General features: G+C 27.2%; 2 protein-coding genes and 1 long non-coding RNA gene across 3 annotated transcripts in view; 2 read left to right on the top strand and 1 right to left on the bottom strand.

Annotated features, from left to right (window-relative positions):
* Positions 1–22,731, bottom strand: part of LOC107448615 (26S proteasome non-ATPase regulatory subunit 9) — a 34,523-nt gene extending 11,792 nt beyond the window's left edge. The window contains exons 1-3 of the mRNA XM_016063883.3: positions 22,598–22,731; positions 21,790–21,889; positions 16,629–16,801 (exon numbers count right to left, since the gene is read on the bottom strand). Coding sequence (XP_015919369.1) covers positions 16,629–16,801; positions 21,790–21,889; positions 22,598–22,723 — 399 coding nt within the window. The 5' untranslated portion in view covers positions 22,724–22,731. The remainder of the gene's footprint in view (positions 1–16,628; positions 16,802–21,789; positions 21,890–22,597) is intronic.
* On the top strand, positions 8,070–13,739 carry LOC147803069 (uncharacterized). The gene is made up of 4 exons (XR_015429724.1): positions 8,070–8,941; positions 10,508–10,545; positions 11,198–11,274; positions 13,628–13,739. It is a non-coding gene; the product is annotated as an uncharacterized LOC147803069 (long non-coding RNA).
* A 333-nt stretch (positions 22,732–23,064) lies between the features above and the next one.
* On the top strand, positions 23,065–25,052 carry LOC107448612 (eIF5-mimic protein 2). The gene has a single exon (XM_043052092.3). It carries the CDS (start codon positions 23,288–23,290, stop codon positions 24,545–24,547), a length of 1,260 nt encoding a protein of 419 aa, XP_042908026.2. The 5' UTR covers positions 23,065–23,287; the 3' UTR covers positions 24,548–25,052.

Here is a 25,052-nt window from a genome sequence, read left to right as displayed (position 1 = left end):
TTTTAAATAATAAAAATACATTTGGATATTTTTATTAATTAAACTTCAAAATATTAAGCAAATAATTTTTTCTCTAAGCTTATAATACAGAATATAGATAAAAATAAAAATTATACTTTCAAAATGTTAATTATATTTATTTTTTATTCGCATAACAAAAATATTTTTTCATGCAGTATTATATTTATTTTTAAAATAGTTTATATACATTAAGGAAAAAAAAACTGTTTTGAATGCAATACACAGATGGCGCTGTTTTTTTATTTTTTACTTTAGACGTGTTTTCGATTCCTGCCGATAGATGGCAGAAAATATAAAGTGTCGGGTCTTGTAGGGTTGCCTTTATTTTAACTTTGATAGAATTTCGCCAATTTACACAGAGTGACAGTCGGTACGGCTTCTGTCCTGGCTGAGGCATAACCCCCCGCGGACTCTGCGGAAACCATATCCCTCCCCCACCCAAGGACAACCCTCCAACAAAAGTTTCTGCTTACTAAAAAAAAGCAAATCTATCATTCATGTGTGGCAAGGGTCTGCACTATTTATTCTAGCATAAAATGTGACATAAATAAAAAAATGTTCTACTGCATATTGCCTTTACCAATTAAATAGCGGAATAGTTATTTAAAACCAGAATTGCGTTATTGAGTTTTATTTTAAAACTCAATTCTTTTAATAGCAAATTAGACAAAATTAAACATTAAATTTCTCTGTTTCAATCTTTCTTTACACTTACATTCATCACATACTTCAATTCAAGTGTTAATCAAAATAGCATCGTATTTAAAGCTGGAAAAAATACAAAAGTTATAGCATGATTTAAAAAAAGTTACCGATTTTTTCTTCTATGAAGTCGATATAAGATTTAAATAAAAATGCATTGTGTGAAAAATTACTCATTCTCCAATAATGTTCCCTAGTTGTAGAAAAATGAAAGAAACATGACAATACAAAATAATAAACGCACATTTATCCATTTTCAAACGTCATTTGCAAAATGTTTCCTATACATGAGTTAAAAACATTGTTTTTTCTCACAAGGGGTTTTGGGGTTAACAAATTTTAAAATTGTGCTGTGTTTTAAATCTTAGGAAACAATGGCAGAAATATGGCTGAAATATGAAAATAACGGTAAGAGAACCGAAATTTTATTTGTTTGCCCAATTAAACTGTTGGTATAGTTTTAAATTTACGGTCAATTTGCAAATCAATATTTTAGAAAAGGCATAACTATTTAGACAAAATTGAATGATTATGTAATTAGAACTAAGTGGAGCTCGTTTAACTTTTAACCATAAACTGGCGAAAAATGAAATAGTATTTCATGCTGCCGAATCGACTTGGCAATTTTCATAGTACAAAACGAATCCAATTTTCATACCTAGTTTTTAAAGAGTGCAGTTCTTTTAGAATTAATTTATTAAAATCCGGTTAAAGTTTGAGGTTAATTTTAAAAAAAATCAAAAACAGATCATAGTTCGTAAACATGCAAATATTTAAATATATTAAATGTTTTTCAGATTGTGACGATAATTTATACCTTGACTGCAGCAGATAAATTTTTATCAATTGATCAGCTTCTACAGTCCCTTTTTAGAGGCGATTTTAAATATTAATCATACGCTTACTGATAATAGTTGTTCGACACAATTTATTTTTATGTATCCTTGTTTTCTACATGGAGGCACCGTCACCTGTTCGCTACGCTCGATAATCCCTGTAGTTGATTCTCGTTCATCAAGTTTGAAATAATTGAAGATCAAGTACAAATCGTTTTCTTCTACTTTTTTAAATAAAAATTACGATTGGATTGCCAGCAGTTGTATTTTAAGGATTACTAAGTTTTGACAAATGAAAAATAAGGAAAAACGGTCTCGCCGAGAGTTATTACGCATTGAAGATGTTCTATGAAAAAATCAGTTTCTGCCCACGCGCAAAATCGTTTTTTTTTTCTCTCAGAACTAGAGGCATTGGGTACAAACCTTTCTCAAGAATGTTCTTAAAAGTTTTTTTTTTTCCTGAAAAGTCGATTAAAATTTATTTGTTTAATATAAAATTATTATACTTTTATTTAAGTTCATTATATTAACTTGTTAATTTTAACAAAATAAAAAAGATAGCTGGATTTGAATAATAAATAACTGTGCTTAAAAATATTACATTTAGAAAGGCAGAATGCGAGACACAATAAGAATTAATAAATTAGAAGTAATTTTTTCTTGTTAACAGATCTTATAGGAAACAATTCTTATTTCTCTTTATTCTACATATATTTTTAAATATCGGTATGAAATGTCGAAGTTTTATATTTGGCAACACCTAATCTTTTTCTATATATATTTTTTTCTTTATTTTTATTATTTTTAATAAAGTCAAGAGGGATATTATGAAAATCGCGTAAATGAAAAATTTTTCTACAACAATCGATAAATATTTATTAGTTAAAGAAAAAATTAAAAAGAACCTTTTAAATTGTAATAACTTTCAAACAAATAAGAGTTTCTAAGAGGAAATAAAGACTCTATGTTACGGTTATAAACTAAATTTGGCTCTTTCAGCATACCAAATTTAACTTCTGCAACTGAATGCTTGCGGCCATAGAGCGGCCCACGTGTTATTTTTCTAACAAGAATAAAAATAATCTTGACTTAATTTTAGAATTATTTTTTAATTCCATTGCAATTTGCGTTCAATCTCCTACATATCTGCGTAATGTGAAGTTTCTAAATCTAACAGTGTCTGATAAAGTGTAACGTTAAGTTGAAAACCCCAAAACAGTGGCGGTGTCAGGGACCTTTTCAGTCTTCTGACAGAGAAGGAAATTTATTAATATCTGCTCGTTTTACGTTAATTTAGCAATGCAGTTTATTTTTCCAACTTCATATAAAAAGAAAGTTTTAGGAATGATCAATGTTAATGTTATTATTCTAGGTTCTCATGCGTTCGCACTTCTCGATTAGACCAATTTAATCGAAAACTTCAACACTATTATCTTAAGTAAAGAATTTAAGAGTCATGAAAAAAATCATGATAGCGTCTCGAAAATCAAAAAGCATCTCGAAATGTAATAATAAAAAATAAAGAAGACAATTTTTGAAATTCTTAGAATTCATTGTTTTACAGACTGAGTTTTTTCTTTTTATTTTCACCAGAGCGTATTTTTAATAGTGTTATATTAAATTACTTTAAAGCATTTTATAATCTTTTTATAGTTAACTTATACACAACTATTGTTCTCCTTTTAGGCAGCAATTATTATATAAATATTAATACTGAAGAAAGAAAAGAATTTTGTATTGTTCTACGAAACGTATATTGGCTGGAATTAATTATCAATTTGGCCCATTGACTGACAAAAGGATAAAAATTAATTTAGACACCCTTTGTAATTTATGACGACCTTATAAAAGATCTATCCAAGAAAAAAAATGATCAATGGGTATCCAGTGATTGGAATAGTGCATTTACAATTCTCTCATGTTATTAAACTAATAGTATTCTTTGACTTTCATTAATCATTTTATTAACAAAATTGTAATTGTAAAGTATATTTTTTCTCTCTTAATAACACATACTTTTTTTAATTTTTTATTTTAATAATCTTTTCAATTTGGATTAATTCGGTTTTTGGAAAACAGTTCAAACCAATCTTTCAATAAAATTTTATATCAATAATATCTGATATCTAGTAACTTATTCTTAGCTTATTTGCAGTTAAATATAATAAATTTCGCAATTATAGTAGGAATAACGAAGTTTACCTAATACGACATAGTTAAATTAAATTTTTACTCTTTATTTTGTAAAAAAAATTTTTTTTTTTGATATTCATATTTTTTGTAGAATATTTATTTTAAGGAACTTGTAATTCAACGTTGAGTAATTTACGCTGAGTAATTTTTTTGCCGTATTGACTTATTCATTCTTTATTTGACTTAGCTCAAATAAATATAATATCTCCCGAAATTGGTTATATGGGGTTTATATCAAATAAACCCCATATAATCAATTTCGAGCAGTCCAGTAAACATATCTTAATAGAAAATTAAAGGATTTAAGTTTCCAACTCAGAATTTTAACACCTTAATCCTTACACTACTATAACAAACCTTAAATGAAAATATTGTTTCGAATTATTTTCGTTAAAACAAAAACAAAGTTTACTCACTGTCCCTTCCTTACACAGGGGGGTTGCTCTCCCAGGAGCGACCCATCATAATAATTAATTATCGAATTAGTGCTGTTTTAAATAGTTTTCGATAAAATTATAATAATTTGAATTATTATTATTAATGATTGCACTAAAATTAGTAGTTTGTAATGCAAGCACTTTTGTACGTTGTAAGAACTAGCGCTTTTTTTTTCTGTATATATTAAATGTAAAGTCAATATCAAAAAGAGAATCATAAGAATTTTAATGATCAATTTTATGCAATAGAATTTCAGGAATAAAAAGGAGTTTGTAAGTGTATTTGTGTGCCCTTCATGATATTAAAATATTTGTTAGTAAAAGAAGTAAAGACCTTTATTTTAGAATTAAGAAGTTAAAGTTTACTTTGAGGGGGACGAGTACTAGTGATGGTAGGTGATGGAATGTAGCTGTTTCAAAAAGAGATCCTTTTCCTCTCTTTGTTAGTGTATGGTAACTTGAGAAGTTAACGATGTCCGGTTATGCGTTTCTCACATCCCACCCTGTTGGGGGTCAGAGTTCTTGAGGAACTTCAGACTTTTCCAATATTTTGTTATTTTTTTATGTTTTGAATCGATCTCCCCTATCATCAATTTCAGTTTTAATTTCTTTCCTTATATTGCTGACGATTATTATTATTTAACATTTTCATAAGACCACTATTATGTTCAATTGTTCGTAATAAGTTTTTCATTGAACTGTTTATTTTTTTTCCTAAAAAAATAAATAAGCAAAAATATAACAGAAAAACGCAAAATTCTCATATTTCGCAGATTGCGAAAAGCAATACACCGTAAAAGTCATTTACAGATCAAAATTGTGTTTCTAAAATGTATCTAACAAAAATCTTTCAACCATTTGTGGGAAATTACAAAAGTAAATGAAAAATAAATATATAAATGAACTCTAATTTTTAAAAAAAATATTTTTTGATTTAATATCAAGGTCTTAGTTGATTAGTAATATAACTTGTTAAAAATGGAGAGGGTCTCGCTTTTTATGCTTTATAAGTACAACAAAGCATCATAATTCTTTGCACTTTTTTGGATTTTTAAACTCCTTGTATCTGAACAGTCCAGAGCTTGTAAATGATTCAAATAAATCAAATTCATTCTCATTCATGTGTTTTAAAATTAACATTATTCAAATTAAAATTAACATTAAAATATTATAAAGCGAGAAATCAGTTACAACCTGTCATAATTCTAACAATTGATATAATAAATCGGTAACTTACTTAATTAACTATATTTCGTGGTTCGTGCAATAATGAAGAAAGCTAAAATATAAAAAGAAAACTGTAAAAGAAAAATTAACGGTAATTAAATTGTTAAATCTTCTTATTTCGCATCTTCATAAATTATTAAAATTCAATTCTTCTCTCATCTGGACACAAATGCATTTAAAATTAGATCTTTTGAAATTCATGCATTTAAATTTTTTACTGTCTTAATATTTATGAGTTAACTCAGAAACTTCTAACCGTATTTCATTTCTTAAATTAGCAAAAAAGTTCAGAAGGAAAAAATAATTAATGTACTCTGTTTTTATTTAATTTTGAACCAATACAGAAAAATTTATGAACGGGCAATGTTTAGGGAGGAAAACTCCTTAATTCTTTGAGTAGAGAAATAATAATACGTTACAATACCATGCGTTTCTTTCTAAATTAAAAATTCGTTAGGGCGTAGCCAACGGAGTTAAATTATTGCCGTTTGCGCCATTGATAACTTCAATCTACGTTTTATTATCTGTATTTTATTTGTAGAGCAAAAACTGCAAGATTTAGAAAAATCAAATTACAATGGACTGTAGAGAAGTGTACAGGGATTACGATGGAATGAAGAAAATGTATGATCGATAATTTGTTTGAGAATTATTAACTCCTACACTCAGTGATAAAAAATATCGTATGAGCCGCTCTGCTGGACACAAAAATTCCTCTACAGAATTGAAATTTTGTTTTTCTGAGCAAAAACAACAAGATTTTAAAATTTGAAATTACTATGGTTTATAGAAAGAAATACAGAGAAAATTTAACATTCGATAATAAGTATTATTAACTCTTATACTTGTAAAAAAAATACTATATATGGATGATCTGTAAGATGAGAAAATGTATGATCAAAACTACCAAAATATTGCTAAGTTTACCATAATTCTAGCTCTATGGAAACACCAAAAAACTCGATAATTTTTACCAAAGTGTTTGGGTAATGTTTTAGGTTGACAATAAGATGAAATTTTATAATGTTTGTTAAATTTTGGTAAAATATGGTAAATAATCATGTTAGCTAAGAGCATTTTCTTCTTATAAGCCTTTATTCAATAAAATTAACTGTTCTGTTTTGTATTTTCTACTAAATGTGTGGTAATAAGAACTATATTTGTGAAAACCAGAATTTCTGTTAAACCCTTACAATTTGAATAGAAAATTTATCAAATAAATGGTTTAAATGCAGGATATATTTTAATTTTATTACCCAAGTTATTTATTTATTTTTTTTTTTAAACTAGAAATGTCAATACAGTTCCGTAATTTTACCGAATTGCTTTCTTCGTATTTTCCACTTAAATGTAATTATGCAGTTAAAATTCGATGAGCTAAAAAATCATTTTTATATGTAAACCTAAAACGGATTTTTTTTCGAATTCCAATTTATTTGAAAGTCATTTCTAATTTAAGTGTTCATTCGTGATTTTTTTCAGGTATATTTTAAATATTGACTGTTTATTCATTTTTGCAGAAAATTTATTTTTTCGTCAGGAGATCTTTGTCTTTTTTTTAATTTTGTAAGCTCGGACTGAATTGTGAATTAAGAGTAGCGAAAGAGAGAGAGAGGGATTTGCATGTTGCAGGATATAAATCTTAACAGTTAAATTGACTTTTTTAAAAATAAATAAACCTAACAATAAAACGTATTCTCAGTTTAAACTGTTAAAATTCTCGTCAACAAATAAAATAATTTCTCAGCAATTTTTCTTGTTTTATTATTGTAATACACAATCTGTATTCCTTAGGTCAAATCTTCTTTAAAGTGCAGATGATAATTTTCAAGTTGAGGTAGTCCTCGAAGTCGTTACGATTAGCATTTTAACAAAACATTCTTACATAACGCTACTTCACTTGTACATTTTAAAAGCAAAATATTCAGCGTTTCAGTTTAAAATATTGGTTTTTAAGGGAAGAAAATAAAACAAGGATTTAAGGGAAACAATTACGCGGATAGGTGATCGGAAACGGGGGGAGTCAGAGACTCCCTGTTTTTCTTTTTTTAATTTTCGCATGGAACAATTCCTTAACAGAAAGAGTTAATAATATTTATTAATAAAACATATTAATCTTATAGAGAAACAGGATTTTATTTTTCTGCACAGGAAGTCAAAACATTCATGTAAGCATTATTTCCAAGTGTAGAAGTATAAAAATTTTTCTGAAAAAAAAAGCATACAAATAAGTTTTGACATAATGCAATTATTTAATTTCGAGAGTTCATTTATCGTTGGTAATTAACTAAATGTTTTTGTTATTTAATTTATTTTTCCTTTATATCACCAGAAATTGTTTTTAATAATTTAAAAATAAATATTGATCTTAATTTGAGGACATCTTACTGTCTGAAATCACAGGACACGTATTTTTAAAAAGAATCATTTAAGTGACCTTGTTTCCAATCCTTCAAGTTAAGGGAAAAAGAGAGGGGAAAGCGAACGCTAAGCACTTTAAACCCCCTTCCCCGATTCTAAGAAATAATCTCTTCAACCAGGTGGTCCACTTACCCCAGACGCCAAAAGATTCAATGGTCGCCAAAAAATTTGGAAAAAAAAGGGGATAAATAATGGAAATGGTCAACTTCAAAAGAGGTCTCCTTTCTGCTTTATTGCAGGAATGCGATACTCAACAGCCATGAAGGACAAGTAAGTAAACTTTTATTCTTTAGCTCATGTTATATTTTCAGTACACTATTATTTATTAATTTTTCACAAATAATTTGTTTTTATTTTCTTTATTTAGTTTTTAGTAATTATATTTTTTAATCGTTATATTCCCCCGTTTCCGATCACCTATCCGCGTAATTGTTTCCCTTAAATCCTTGTTTTATTTTCTTCCCTTAAAAACCAATATAGTGTAAGTTACCATTTTAGTTTTAAAATGAATTATAAGTTCAGTTAATCCTAACAATAGAAAAATGATTTTCTATAGCTATTTAAATCAAATGCTTCTTTATTTTTTTAAAAAGTTTTTAATTTAATAATTATTTAAATTAATTTACTTACTTAGTTTAATTACCTTATTTAATTTATTAAAAAAATCGGTAGTCATTTTTTGCCAGGACCATGTATTGACAGCGCGTTTCACCTTTTGTTTCAAATAAAACTTCTGATCAGACCTAAAGGGTTTTCTTCAAATATGTTTCCGACCACTAAAAAAAAAAAAAAAAAAAAAAAAAAGGTATTAACATTTTCTAATTTTTTATTAGTTTATCGTATAATTTAAATTTAATAATTTTTTGATAAGAGTTTTTTAAATTAGAAACGTTTAACAATCTAAAACTCGTCTCACACTTGCCTTCAGCTCTTAATTTTTCAGAATAAATTAACTGGGAAAACTCTTTCTAAGTTTGCTTTTGTTGCTTTGTAATTGCTTTTTATTAATGTTATTTATTTAATTTTTTTTTTGCACGGATGGAAATACTGTAAGAAAAATCTTTTGGAAGAAAAAATCTTTTGGAAGAAAGGTCAAGATAAAAGGTAAGAACATCTCAAATCTTTATATTAAGGGTAAAATTTAGGATTAAATTTTTAATAATATTAGGAAATAACTTTACTGTTATTGAAGTATGTTTTTTAAAACATTTTTAAATTTTTTAAATAAATAACGCATAATTTAATCTGCAAAAGCATTTTCTTAAAATGTCTTTTAAAATTTTTTTCATATTTTTGAAAAAATTTTATATTTATAACGAACGTTACATTTATAATGAATGGTAAAAAAAATTGTTTTGGCCCATATCTTTGTGTACAAAAGGGACAGGAAATTTGATTTTAAGTAAACAGAAATGCTGGAACTGTCAGGAACGATGTAATTTTCGGCCAAAACATGAAAAAAATCTTGCAATAAACGTGAAATATAATTCACTCTAAAATTCACGTTAACACTATGTAGCCAATGAGGTTAAAAGTAATTAAGATAAACATATACTTTATTATCCCATAAAAGAAATCTACTGCAACATATTTGCATTTTTTAAAATTATTTAAAATAAGAATATTTTTTGTAGAAATAAATTCAAAGTTCTTTTTAAGTATAGAAATATTTGCAGCATAATATTTTTTCTTTCTTCATAGAATTAAGTTTTCTGTTTCTAGCTCTTTTTCCAGTTCTTGTACAAATTTTACTATTTATCTAATCTTATTTATCTTTTTCTTAATTCATTCTCTATCTTAAGATTTATAGGGTTGTTTATTTTAAATCTCTTCCTGTTGAACTTTCACCTATTGAAATTTTATTTTTAAAAAAGCATTATGCTTGACATATTTTCCGTAAAAAAAAAGTGATTTTAATTGACTGTTGAATATATATATTTCTGATGATTACTATGTAGTGCAAAAAATTAATCTAAATATTTTTTGAAATTATAATGGAAGAGGCAAGGAATTTTATTTCTAAAATTAAGGGTAACCCGGACAAAAGTAATATATTGGACTATTTTAGTATCTATAATTTGAATAGACTTCTATGTCTGTTATGCCGGATTTTTTTTCCTTTCATATCTTATTCCTTTTCTAAATTTGAATTAGAGAACAAAATTTAAAAAAGAAAATTTTTCACTTTAATACTACGTCATGTTATAAAAGAACTATAAATTACTATTTTCTTAATGATTGTCATTTATAATATTTGATTGATTTGATAATGTAATTTTATTATAAATATTAGGCAGAATTTATCTAAACACACATTTTACCCCAATTTTGAAAAAGATGCATAATAAGTTAGGACTTTAAATTCGATTTTTTATTTTAGATATAAACTTGTCCTCTAAATTTACCCTTTCAATTCTGAACTATATTTTATAGCATTTGCCTAGTGTAATTATTTTAAAGGCAAGATCATCAGTAGTTAATACTAGTTTACGATAAGCATTGAGCATATAAAAAATAGATGGTAAACATTAAACTTATTGTCAGATATATTGTATTGTAAATAGTTAGAAGCAGTTTTTTTTTTCTCAATTCATTGTTCTTACTTTGTTGATTTTTTGCTGTTTTTTCTATGGTTATATTCTTATTGTTTTCTTTTTCTTTCATGAAAAGTCTGGAGAGACTGAAAATGGCAGTCAACAGAAAAGAAGGTAAGAACATGTTAAAACTACATTTTAACTTAGTGGCATCCATTTTTTCTATAATTTGTGGTATTCTTTGTATTATTGAAATACTTTATAATTATTAGTAAATAATTGTTTATAATTTTAAAGAAAATATTTTTTTGAATCCTTAACATTTTTTAATCAAAATACTTATTTCTGATTAGCAAAAGTACTTTCCTAAAAAATTTTCAAGTTTATTTTTCACTTTTGTAAATGTTGACCACATACTAGACTAACAAACATACCATACACATGCTAGACTAAAATTGAAAATTTTAAATATACTAGAACTTTTTTTGAGGTGGGAAACATTTTTTTCGTCAAATGATTTAATTTTATCATAACTTATCTAATTTTACCTAATTCTAAAAAAAATAATCTAAATTTCGCATTTCAATTTTGAACTATATTCTATAGTATTTGCCAATGGTAATTATTTTATAAGAAATATCTTCAGTAGTTAATAATAATTTCCGATAAGCATTGTGCATGTACAAGATAGCTGGTAAACATAAACTTATTGTCTAGAAATGAGTTCTAAGCAGTTTTTTTTTTAATTTAATGTTTTTATTTTGTTGATTTATAACAGTTTTTTCCACGCTCATATTCTAATTATTTTTCTTTCTTTCATGAAAAGTCCAGAAATTCTGAGAATGTGAATGAAATAGAATGGTTGAGTACTAGAATTAGAATGAACGAGAATCAACAGAAAAGGTAAGAACATGATAAAACTACATTTTAACTCAGTGGCACCGATTTTATATTCTATAATTTGTGGAATCTATTTTACAAGTTCATAGCAAAATTAGAAAATCTACTTTATATTCTATATGTAGAACTGCAATTTTAATAATTTCTTCGACTGTAATTTGTATTAAAATATTTTCAGATTATCAATAAAAATTTTTTTATGATTTTAAAGGAAAAATTTTATAAGGAAATAATTTTTTTTTAAATCGAAATTTTTTAATCAAAATACCTGTTCTTGATTTTCAAAAGTACTTTCCTAAACTCTTAGCTTTTTAGCCGCCTAAATTTATTACTTTTTTAAAAAAGTTTCAGCTCGTTTTTTTAAAAATTATGCCTATACTAGAATTACTTGTATTTGTTGAGAGAAATTTCTTTTTTAGTCAAATGATTTGATTTTATCATAGCTTACATGTCATCTTAAAGTAAATTTCTTTTCATAATTTTTAAATATTAAAAATTTAAAAGTAAAAATTTATTATAAAATAAATCTTAAAATTATTGCATAGCTGTTATTAAGTGCTATGTACTGTTATGATGTTTAATATATATATATATATATATATTTCACTGGTTTTCAACTTTTTTTTTCAACTGGTTCTCTTCAAATTAAAATTTTTTATGTATAAAAAAAATTTAAATATTTTAAAAAACCGTTTAGTTTAAACCAACCTATCTTGATGGCATAAAATTTATATTCTTTAGTTAGTTTGTAAATTCATTACAAATTCAGAAAATCATTCCTCTTTATCGCATATCTTAATAACTTCTTCTATAATAATTGGTATATCATTTTTAAGTAATTAATACTTAATGGAGTATAATTTTGAACGATCATATATTCTTTTAATTGTTAGAAATTTTAATCAAATAACATATTTTCAGATTTTAAACATACTATTTTAAAAAATTTTACATTATTATTTTTTGCATTTTTAAAAACCTTTAGTTTGTTTATTTCCTTGAGGTTAAAATTTCTTTTAATTAAATAATTTAATTTTATATAAACTTAAAATATTTTCACATATTAATTTAAAGTAAAAAATTCGTTCATAGTTCTTAATCGTAAAAAAGTTAAATTTTGTTTAAATATTAACATTACATCACATATTAATAGCTACAAACTATTTTGGTGAGAATGTATTCTTTCTAAATTAAAAAATATTAAAGCTTTGCTATCAAATTCTTTATTTAAAATGCATTTTTATGTTCAATTATTAAATAGATTGATCTGTAGTTACAAAATGCAATATATAAGCATTGTTAAGCGATATGTACCGCTTCAGTTAGTCTTCTAACTTATGGAAGCATTTTAAAAGTTAACAGTTTATAACAGATGAGTTTAAAGTAATGAAGTTTGGTCACCACTTTTAACTTTTTTAAAGTCAATCATTGTTGGTTGGTTGGTTGGTGTCGTATCCTCTGTAGAATCATATTTCATGGTGTGCTTGAATAGTTTTTGCTATTTCTATGGCATTAAAAGAATACAAATCCTTCTGTGGGGTAGTTTAAGAGGTGAAGGCCTGCAGCGACTGCAGGGCAGTTAAAAACATGATATGGTGTCAGTTCCACATTAAGACAGTTGCCACAGTTTTGATATTTTCTAGTCTTATCTGTAGAAATTTTCATGTTTTTATGATGTTTTGTTCTTAGTCTGATGAGAGTAGTGGCTGTCTTCCTATCGATGTCAAGATTAGTTATTTGATCGTGGGCTTTGATTTTTAAAGGGGTGAATAGTCTTGATTTTGCATAAGCATTTGCATCTTTTAACTTTTTTAAAGTCAATCATTGTTCTCTCTATATATAAACTAATTAATTGTTTCATAATACTGTAAAGAGAAGTTTTATCCAGGTTGTTTCGTTAATTCATAGGATATTATTCATAGTTCTTTTAATATTTGATGCTGCAATTTTTTTCCATCCAAATGAATCCGCTATTTTACACATTTTTTTTTTATTACGAGCTGGAATATTCATTTTGTGCTATTATTACCTTTTGTTACAATCAGCTTAAATTTATTTTTGTGACAATCAATGCTCGCTTGTAAGTAATAAAAAAAAACAGGTGGTTTGAGCAACTTTATTAAATTCTATAGCGTACTATATTTATAAGAGAAAAACAAAATTTTTGAAAATTATTGAATAGAATTTTTCTTCGAATATTTCCCTGGGATCAATAAAAGTATTTTGAATAGTTAGAATTAATTGATATTATAACTTAACCCAGAATTAAAATTCGTCAAAAATTAATTAGATATTTTGTTTCTGTACGTATTATTTAATAAATCTGTTGTAAAATAAATTGGTTACTTTCTTGCAGGAAAACTAGATTCATTGTGAAAGAGAATGCTTATAAAGAAGTTATTGTACAGTTATGTACTTGTTTGTATTTTGATTTGTTATATTGAAATAAAATAATATTCTTTTCTTAAGGTCATGTTTTATTTTAAATTTTATGCATTTTATTTTTATTAAAATTCCAGCTTTATTTATTTAAAATCACAGAAACTGATGTGTTATTTACAGGTGCCCAGTATATATATATTTTTAAAAATATTTATAATGTGTCTTATTTATCTAATATTGAATATGAATAATATTGAAAGAAAGTTATCCAATATTAAATATGAATAATATTGAAAACAAAAATAATGACTGGGTTGTGGCTTTGTTTCTATCAAAAAAAGCTAATTGTAGGTTTAATATATATAATTATTTTCATTTTTTTTATAACTTAAATAACTTATACATTAATATATATAATTATTTTAATTTTTTTTCATAACTTAAATAACTTATACATTAAGTCGCAATATGTTTTTATCTTAGAATAAAATTTTTATTTAATTTTACCTCATAATGTGTAAAAAAATGTGAACACTCAATTAAACACACAATGTTTTTATATGATTCTACTTTTAACTTATTGCATTTATAATTGATTAAAATGAAATAAAAAAGAAATCTATTATATTATGTAAGAAGATTCATTGGATGATAATTTACCATAAATTAAGCAATTTTTTCCAACATTTTGCTTTTTATATTAGCATAAGTTTTTTGCATGTAATGGCAGTTATTGCTTTATTACAATATAAAAAGTTAAAATGCAATAAATTACTATAGCTGATATCAGCAGAGTAAGAGAAAACAATTTATGTTCCTTAAATAAGAATTGTTATCAACAACATGCAGCAAAAAGTCTTTGAAATTTAAGGAGAACTCTAATAAATAAGTAAGTGACAAAAAAAAAAAATTGCCGATACACCTAACATAAAGGTGTGATACCGGCAAGGATGGCATTAAAACTTTCTATTAAGCTGAGTTTGAGGTGAGTTAAGGGTGGTACGCCGGCAAATAAGGCAAAGAAGTTCGCCTAAGCACCTGAAATAAAGGTGCGATACGGGCGAAAACGGCATAGACGTTTTCTAATCAGCCAACAGTTAAGGTGCCTTAACGGCAAGTGAGGCAACGACGTGTGCCAGTGAACATATTCAGCTTTTGATAAAAAGGCAAAAAAGACATCATAAAGGTACAATAAAAGCCTTTACGGCAATTTTCTCTTTATTCTGTGAAAAAAATTTTTTTTTCCGGTATTTAACAGGCAAAAATGGCAAAGTAATCCAGAGGCAACAAACTAGTTCCGGTCCTTTAACGATTGCCGTCGCTTTGCCTGAAATGCCATGCACTGGCCCTCATTCTGGCCCAGATTTCACTTTATTAACGGAACCGATACGGCAATGAAAAGCCCGCCGTAATGGCACTTTAGGTGAGCCGACATTGTCCCTTCACTAGCCCTAAAGTCGTGTGCTTGTTGGGTAAAGTGTAAAAATTTTAATTTTTACACTTTATAGAGTTTCTATAAAAGTTTACTATTTTAATTCTTTCCCAAACACTATACAATTCACTAATTTAATTCTTTTCCAAAGCATTTACTGTACTGAGAGTAGAGTATGAATATATCAGTAATTATGCTTCATATCAATAGATGGAAATTATGATTTTAAATTAGTAAACGAAGAAGTTGAATTGCATAGCCAATCGAAATAGTAAACCAAACAGTCGCATTTTTTGTATTAATTAATTTATTTTCTAACCAATGTGCAAAGCATTGTGGCATAAACATTCGAGAAATGACAGGAAAAAAAATAATCACTTTCCAAAGACAGAACTGAGAAAATAGTCATTTGATTGGGGGCCTTGATTTTTAACGGGATGATTAAAAATCAAGTTGAATTGCATAGCCAATCGAAATAGTAAACCAAACAGTCGCATTTTTTGTATTAATTCATTTATTTTCTAACCAATGTGCAAAGCATTGTGGCATAAACATTCGAGAAATGACAGGAAAAAAAATAATCACTTTCCAAAGACAGAACTGAGAAAATAAATAACAAAAATGAACATTTCCTATTATTTTGTTGACATAATAATCATATAAGTATATCCATTCTTCAATGCTTATAACGCATTATGAACACGCAAATTTAAAACATTTATCTTATTGATGGTGCTTCGTAAATCACTTGTAAAAATGAAATTCTCACAATGTCTTACCAATGTATTTGGAAACAGTAGTTATTGCAAGAATACTTAACTGGCTTATTGTTATTGATCAGGAGTTAAAATACATACTGCAGCAATTATAATGTTTAACATTAGTAAGTTTAAAGAAGAATATAAGATATAGAAGAATATTATAAAATAAAATAAAAAAATAAATAAAACAGCTTTCATATTGATTTACATACCTACAGATGTTTGAGAATAAACATTCACCCATAATGCTGAAACATAGTAAATACATAATAGAAAAAAGTAAATTTACAAATGAATTACTTTTAATGTGCAATAATTAATTATTTTCAGTTATCTCACATTTAATTGTAAATATCATAAGTTAGAGTAGAGACAATATTAGAAACAAAATTAAATTGTAAAACTAAAAGAAATTAATTTTAAAAAAAAGTATTATAAAAAGTTAGGCAACTAGAAGAATAGGTAAAAATGTAATTATTTTTTCCCCAAAAATAATGACAAATAACAAATATTTTTTAAGAAAATTAATAAAAAAATTTCTGACTTTACAGTTAGCCAGGCACAAAGAAATTCAACTATATTTTTTTTAAATTTAATTTTAACTATTTTGCGAAAGTTTATTTTGTTTAGTGTTCAAAAAAATTTTAACAAATTATTTTTTTTAAAGTTGGCAGAGAGCTGCATTATTTGGCAACTTTTCAATTGCATCAAGCTAATTGAAAAGTACCAAAAGTTCTTAGGATACATATAAATAAGAATTAAAAAATAAAAGTGAAACATACAGCTTTCTGTGCAGGAGAATTGTCATCAACTAAATCTACCCTGGCAAATGGTTTGAAAAAAACTTCACGTGCATTCATACAAGATGCAGTTGGAACTATCTTTTCTTCAGCATGCAAAGCAATCAAATCCTCTTCTATCTTTTTTGTTAATGTTTTGCAGTCATTCTGTTTACCTGAAAATAAAGTATGTTTAATCTTAAAAACAGTGTGAAAAATGATTTTTTTGATGAAAACTTTATCATTGTGTCAATTAATATTAAAAATAATATATTAATTCATCCAGGAATTTTTTTTTTTTTTTTACAAAAGTTAAAGCCAGTCACATGATGTAAAGCTAATAAATGACAAAAATATTATACAGCAAAAAAATAAGGATGCAACCGATATTCAGTCAAAATACCAATAATTGTCAGTAGCCTGAAATTAAAATTATTTGGGAATACTTATTTAGCCTGAAATCATAAAATATATAAAAGAATTTAACAAAGACTTGTAATAAAGAATATAATAAATAAAAATAAAAGTATTTCTGATTCAATGTCAGGCCAGCAAAACTGATATCCATTGCATCACTAATAAAAAGCACAGTTTTTCAAAACTTTATAATCTTCTGCTTACAAAGATATACATAAAAAAAAATAGCATCCAGAATTTTTATAAATTTTTAATTTATTTATTGAGTTTAGAAGACTATTTCAATTATTTTAAGTATATCAGTATTGTTAATAACCTAAATACAACTATTTTATTAAAATATCACACTCTTTAAAAAGTAAAATTAATAAATAGTAACAATAACCAGAAAAAGATTTCATTTCTGACAGATAATAGTTTAATTATAACCAACTTATTAGCAAGAGCTATAGAGAAATAAGGAAAAAAAAATTCTTACATTAAAAAACATAAAAATACATTAGCTGAAAATTAATTGGTATAATATATAAAATAAACATTTAAAGTTAAGACATCCTAAGGCAATAATACAAAATCACAGCATTTAAGCTAAACACATATAATTTTTTAGAGAAAATTAGTGATTTTCTCTTCATTTAAAAATTTCCTGTTGGCATAAGTAGCAATAAAAGCAACTAACAATTATAACGCAATTTCACATAACAAACTTCTTGAAAACCCAACCAATTATTAGTAAAACAGATGGTAAAAGGAATTCAGGACAGATCATACTTTAATCTAGACTTGCAATTAATTTTTAAAAATGCAGTTAAAACCAAAGTCAATAAATTAAGGTAGCAAAAACAGTTAGAAAAATCTATGAAAGAATTAAATATACTTTTACCTGAAAATAAAAAGTAATATAACTATTCATTCATCATATTATTTAATAAAAGACATTTAAAAATATCATTTTCAACAAAGACACATATTTTTCAGTTGTTAAAATAACTACAAAAAGAAAAACCAAAATGCATCTAAATAAAATTTTTTAACTGTTTTTTGAGTAATAAAATTAGTAATGCACAGATTGTTTTCCAATGTGTGTTTTTTTAAACTTAATTTTTTTCTGGCTTTTCCAAATTTCAATAAGGCTATTCAATCAATCGTGTTTTTCCCCTCACATGGTTACTTTCCTACATAGATAAGAAGACAAATATATCTATACATTATTAAATTGATAAAGAGTATGAAATTGATAAACAGTATTAAACAAGAAAATTTTTATTTAAATTTGTTCAAGAAATAATAAAAAAATTAGATAGAAATAAATGCTAAAAATAACTTAAATGGATTCAAATATTTAATCTTTATAACTCTGATAATACTTTTAACCTCTTCCTTCTCGCTCCCGGGAAAATGACGGGGTGAGGTCTCGCCCTCTATTTCTCGCTCCCTTGAAATTTCCGGGCTGGAGTGTTCAGTAGTAACGTGCCAATAGGAATAAAACTAATTCATTTCTTTTGCCCGGAAAACATTTTATTTCGTATTTTACACACCAGATGGCAGTACCATGATATTTTAAGGTATTGTAATTAATTTTTATAGTTAGTTAATGGTTAGTTAATTTTAAACTAGATGTCAGCACTAATCAAACCCGTGTATTTGACAAAATGGACACTTTTATAACCGTTTTCTTGAAATTTAACCGATCGTTAAGGGGTTAAAGTTATATTTTTATTATATTTTTTAACTATCGTTGAACAACTGACCCAATTCTGAGTATATGGCTATTAATGGTTAACTCCGTAGCCTTCTAATTTTGAACCCAATCCAGAAACACTCCTGGATCAAGCATTGCGAGAAACTAGACTTAATGGAGGGCTTTTTGATGGAATTAACCCTCATTTGCGTTATATGGATAGGAAAACCACAAAAAAACTCACAGTTAGACTGATGGCATAGGACTCCAACCCATGATCTGTCGACCACTGTGGATATTTTATGTCAGGCCTGTGGCTGATGCGAACCAGGTGCGGAATTGTTCATTATCACCATGATTCGAAACGAGTTCACCTCACAAGGAAGCTAACATGCAATCCCCTGAGCCACCATGGCTCTTAAAGTTATGTTGGAGATATTAAAAACACTTTAAACAATGCATCATATATAATTTTCACAAAATTTTGGAAGAAAGAGAGAAAGAATAGGGCATTTAGTCCAAAATTATCCAATTAAGTAATTACTGTTATATTTAGACTAATAAAGAGATCACAAGCAAATTAAAAATTTAGTCTGATACAGGTGGATAGTAATACAAAATGAAAATATATTTCATAATATTTATAGAAAAAATGTCTTAATTATTTTAAATAAAAATGACAGAATAACACAGAAGTAATGATTTTTCACTTTTGAGTTAACATTGCTATAAATAACAAAAAGCAAATGCATTACAGGGCGAGTAGCCAAATTATTCAGCAAAAAATAAGCACCTTTTAAGCACTTTTCAAGCATTCAAATAATATTTTTAAGCACTTAAAAAAAAAAATTTAGGATTCGAAAGTTTTTGACAATTGACGGTTTTATTTGGTTTTAACTGTCATGTCAAAAAAAAAACATTTCGGCATTGTTTTTGACAATTTTCAAAATTTTTGAATTATGTAAATCAGATGGCGTTTTCATACGCTACAGATTGACGATACGCCGAAATAGATTGGGGTTGAATGAATTGTGCAAACGTTGAATAGAACAGTATCTCTCTGCATAACTCGTAGCGAAAATCAACATGGTAAAAGAAAAATCTCATTTTGGAAAAGGAAAATTAAACACTTTTTAAATACACTCAATGAAAAAAGCACCTTTTAGAGCTTTTAAAAAATGAAAATTAAAAATAAGCACTTTAAGCACTTTTTAAAAACGCTACGCATCCTGGCATTAGTTTTATAATAAAGAAATTATACAAAGAAACAATTTCTGATTTTCATAATGTAGAAACATTTTCAGAAATTATTTAAAAAAATTAATGAAAAGCTATGCAATTTAATATTTTTTTAGGATTTACCCTAACTGGAGTGCAATATTTTCTCTAATTATTTCTATAAGAGTTTAGCCACACAACTAAGATAAACTTAGATATATGGCTACAAAAAAGGAGAAAGAACTAATTGCCTCAGCTTGTATAAGAAAACATGCAAATTTGTCATGATAAGAAAAAAAGTTCATTAAAATTTTAATTAAGTTTGTACTGTTAAATCAGTCACATAAAAATCGTAATATCAGTCACAAGAGCTTTTTACCTATTTGCCAAGTTCTGTCTTCCATGTGTAATTTCAATATTTTCTCTTAATTTGAAGTGCTTTTTTTTTTAATTTAAAAATAATTAATTTGAAGTGCTTTTTTTTTTAATTGCTTATAGATGAAAAATGTGAAAATAAGAATATGATGCTTCACTCCATGTCCTTTTTATTTAATGTCAGTCACATTTTATACTCTTATTTTAAATAAAACATTTATAATATTCATCCCTTTTTGTTGCATAGATATTATTAGGCTATTGAGAAACATACCATATAATTTTTTAAAAAATTATTAAATATTTATCAATGAAAAAAGTTTAAAAATAAGACAACCTATCACAATGTAACGTCAGTCACCGTTACCATTTACTTCACACGGTTTTACATAAAATTCATTGTAAAAGCAAATAGAACTTAGTGAAAAGCAAATAAAATTTATTTACTAGTTAATAATTAAAAAACTATAACTTAATATATACATCATAAAATCTAATATAAGGTAATATTGACATAATAGAACAATAAAGTAAAACCACTTTTAGTTTTATTCTTTAATTTGGAATAACTATCAAAACCAAAAACATAAAAATAACAGAGAATAATATTGAGATGATAAATATTTTAAGCAAACAGGGTACTTTTCTGTTGTCTAGGCATAAGTAAATTCAAATATTATTTTATTTTTATTTTATTTAAGTTTTTCGATTACAGCTATTTAATAATAATAAAATAGTTATCGGAAAAGTGCTTTAAATGCAGTTAAATAGGGAGAAATAAATAATATACATGTAAATACTGTTGATAATATTTATTAATTTCCATAGTACTGTTGGCAGCTTTACATATTTGGATCATTTTTTATAAATTTAGGGCAGTGTTTCGTAAAGTGTGTGTACGCATACCCACAGAGGTGCGGGAACAGTTTAGTGAGGGTATGCGTTCTTATGCAAAATATCTTACAACAATCGAAAATTTTAAGCAATTTTATTTAAAAACAAAGCTAGCCATGAAAATTTACGATTATGTATTCTTGTATTGGCTATTTTTTGCAGAGTTAACAGTTAATAATTAGTGGCGTATACAGCCAGTTGTGATTTTTAACTTTCGCACAATTTTTTTATTACAGCAAAAGCAATATCATCCTTCTCACTGATGCAAATAAACTTATAAACAAAACTTTGTACCAAAAAAGAAAAATAAATAAATATTTAAAAAAAATGCATTCATTTTTTTATTAGTGGTACACAGAGTTACGAAAAATTTAGAAAGGGTATACAAAAGTCATAAGTTTGGGAAACACTGATTTCGTAGATCAACTTGATTTTTCTGTCCAATGAAAATGCACCAAAGGGCAAAAGATCGATTATCTTTTTATACAAAGAGACATGAAAAAAGGACTGCAAGTCAAGCAATCAAAAATAATAAAATAATAATAAATTACTTCAATAAAAACAAGTTTCTTAACTTACATATGATATCATGGCGAATTTGACGAACAGTAGCAACATCAATGTCACTTCGAGGATAGCCTTCTTCATCAACTAAAGGTTCCGACAGAGTAACATTTAACTGGAAAATATTATTTACTTTTTATTGATAACCAACAATTGTAACATTTCTCTACATTATGATACAAAGTAAAAGCAAGATATGAATCAATACATTAACCTCTTCCTTCTTGCTCCCATGAAAAATGACGGGGTGAGGTTTTGCCCTCTATTTCTCGCTCCCATGATACTCTCGGGCTGGAGTGTTCAGTAGTAACGCGACTAGAATAAAACCTACCACAGATCAGGATACAGAAATCTCCCCCAAAAGATTGGGCCTCTTCTTATTCTAGTGGCTAAGATCAAGGTATTTTGAACATGCAAAAAATTTTAAATAAATTAAATAGATGTTAGCCCAGGTGGTTACCTGCTTTATACTCTGATTTGATCTTTTTCTATGATATTTTTTAAGTTTCTTATTGGATTGTCCGGTAGTCACCCAAACTTGGAGATTTTTATGGCCTAGTTATAAATACAGAAATCTTCCCACTTATTTAAATATGTTTAAAAACTACAGCAAATATCATAAATTATTGCTGACAGGAATAATAATATATCAAGAAGTTTTTCCCTTCAATTTCTACCTAGACCAACATTATTTAACTAGAAATAGATAAAATAACTATACGAATAAAAAACAAACGTGAAAACAAACAAATGTGAACTAAAAAATAAGTTATTATTTTCTTTTGCATAAATTTATATAATGTGTAAAATAATAATTGCTAACCTTTTTTAACTCATTACTCAAATTTATTATTTCTGCCTCAATAATGTCTCTTTTACCAATAAGTTCAACCAGAGAGGCAACGTTCGAGCGGAGTTCGCTAGAGTTAATATGATTTCTTTCATTCATCGCAACTTTCGATGAAGGAAAGCTTTTCCGAAGAATAATTATAACTTCAAGGACACTATATGAAAAACTATCTTTAGAGTATTAGATTAATTCAAAGTGACTACTAATAAATTAAAAAATGACTGCGCAAAATGTAAACAGTTACATAAACATAAATACCAAATAAAGATTTGAATCATAATATGAAAACCCAGACTTCATGGAATCACATGGAAATACACTAAGTCATATTTTACTCAACAGAGTACGCTAAAAAATTTTCATTTTTAGAGAAAAATATTTATGCAATTTGGCATCTATTAAACAGGTTTAAAAATTCAAAACATATTTTTAAGTAATGAAATCTTTATTAAAAAGAGCTATTTTAAAGATTTACTTTGGATAGTTTAAATCAAAATGGAAGCTTAACTGTAGCCGGCGTTCTCATTCACCCCCCCCTTACACATGTTGGCTTGTGGAGCTGTTATCTAAGTCAAAATTTAAGAACAAAATCAAAGTTTTAAAAAAATAATTGGCTCCTTTATTTTTGGGCCAAATCGTTTCCAAAAAAGCTATATTTGATTAATGAGTCAGAAGACCGAGAAGCCGACACTTTCGGGTCAACGAATCAAGACCCGCAAACGGGACGAGAAGGAAAAGTATGATCCTGCGAGTTTTCGGGACGCAATCTTGCAAGGCCTCAACGACTCTGGCTCAGATTTGGAACAAGCTTCAAAATTCCTTGATTCAGCTGGGTCTAAATTAGATTATCGTCGCTACGGTGAAACCCTTTTCGATATTCTGCTAGCTGGCGGCATTTTGGCTCCTGGAGGTACACTTGCCCCTGATCTTGATCCTCAAAAAACATGTCGCTCTGAAATTTGTGTTTTTGCAGCTGATGACGGTTTGGACAGTTTGAAAAACTATGCACAGGTTATAACAAAATTGATCCGACGTTATAAATATTTGGAAAAGACGCTAGATGAGGAGTTTAAGAAAGTATTTGGCTTCTTGAAAGGCTTCACTTCTGAACAACGTATCAAGCTTGCCGGAGTTACAGCTATCCTTTTATCTGGAGGTCAGATTAACACTGGTGTTCTTATAAAATTGCTTCAAGACCATCTGGTTAAAGATGGCATCGCTTTAGAGTTTATCATTGAAGTCTTCAAAACTTGGCTTAATGAGAGAGATAGCAATGCTATTTGGGCTTCCCTCCGGAAAGCTGGCCTGGACTCTAGACTCCTCGAGTTCCTGCCCTTGAGCAAAAGGTCAATTGATTTTATGAGCGAAACTTTCAAGACTCATGGCTTGCCTCAATTGGTGGATTACTTAAAGGCCCAAGAGAACAAGAGCGTTAGAAAGGAGTTGCAGCAGCAAGTTGGCGAACTCCTGCAAAATAATGCCTCTGTGGAAGAAGTTATTAGTATAGTAAAAGAACAAATGAAAAAATATGCTTTGCCGGAACACGAAGTCACCATCCTGCTGTGGATGTCACTCATGAGTATCGTTGACTGGAACAAACGGCAAGAATTGGTGTCCGATCAGGCCATTAAGCACCTGCGTCCATACACTGCTCTTCTTGCTGCCTTCACTACTAGTAATAGAGCTGAGCTGGCCCTCCTCGTACGTGTGCAGGAGTACTGTTACGACAACATGGCATTCATGAAAGTATTTGAAAAGATTCTTGTACTCTTTTACCGGGCTGATGTTTTGAGTGAGGATGCCATCTTGAAGTGGTATAAAGAATCCCATTCATCGAAAGGTAAAAGTATTTTTCTAGAGCAAACAAGGAAGTTTGTCGAATGGTTGCAAAATGCCGAGGAGGAATCGGAGGAAGAAGATTAAATTAAGTGTTAATATTTGGTATACATTCAGATACTTAAGTCAAAAGCAAAACCAGAAAATAATCGCAAATAAATTTGATACCTGGTGCTACTCCTTTTTATTCAAGGTTTTTAGCCTTTTATGAAAACAGAGGTGCACTCCATGTAGAATTATTTTTGTATTGAACAATCATCATGTTAGAATACTTGTTTAAATTTGATTTTATAACAATTTCAATCTTAGACTGTAAATTACTATTATATTGAAACTGAAATACTTTAATGAAGTTGCAGAATTGTATGGCATGCTAAATGTTTAACCTTGTTATCAATATATTGAACAGGAATTATCCATTTTTATTTATGTGTTTCGATATATGTAATTTAGGGATATGGTAGTAAAATGTATACTTTATTTTATATTTTTCACTTTTTTAATCTATTTATATATGTCAAAAGGTGCACTTCTTATGCTTTCATATATGTAATGAATGAAATAAAGTAAATATTCATAATTGTTTTATTAA

The sequence above is a fragment of the Parasteatoda tepidariorum genome, chromosome 10, assembly GCF_982258835.1.
Source record: "Parasteatoda tepidariorum strain Cologne lab strain chromosome 10, Ptep-v5.0, whole genome shotgun sequence".
In the NCBI taxonomy this organism is placed as follows: domain Eukaryota; kingdom Metazoa; phylum Arthropoda; class Arachnida; order Araneae; family Theridiidae; genus Parasteatoda; species Parasteatoda tepidariorum.
The sequence above is the reverse complement of the archived record's forward strand: the minus strand, read 5'-3'. Positions and strand labels throughout refer to the sequence as shown.

Bases quoted from the DNA above. Each gene is read 5' to 3' on its own strand.
- LOC107448612 (XM_043052092.3), top strand. From the start codon at position 23,288: ATGAGTCAGAAGACCGAGAAGCCGACACTTTCGGGTCAACGAATCAAG.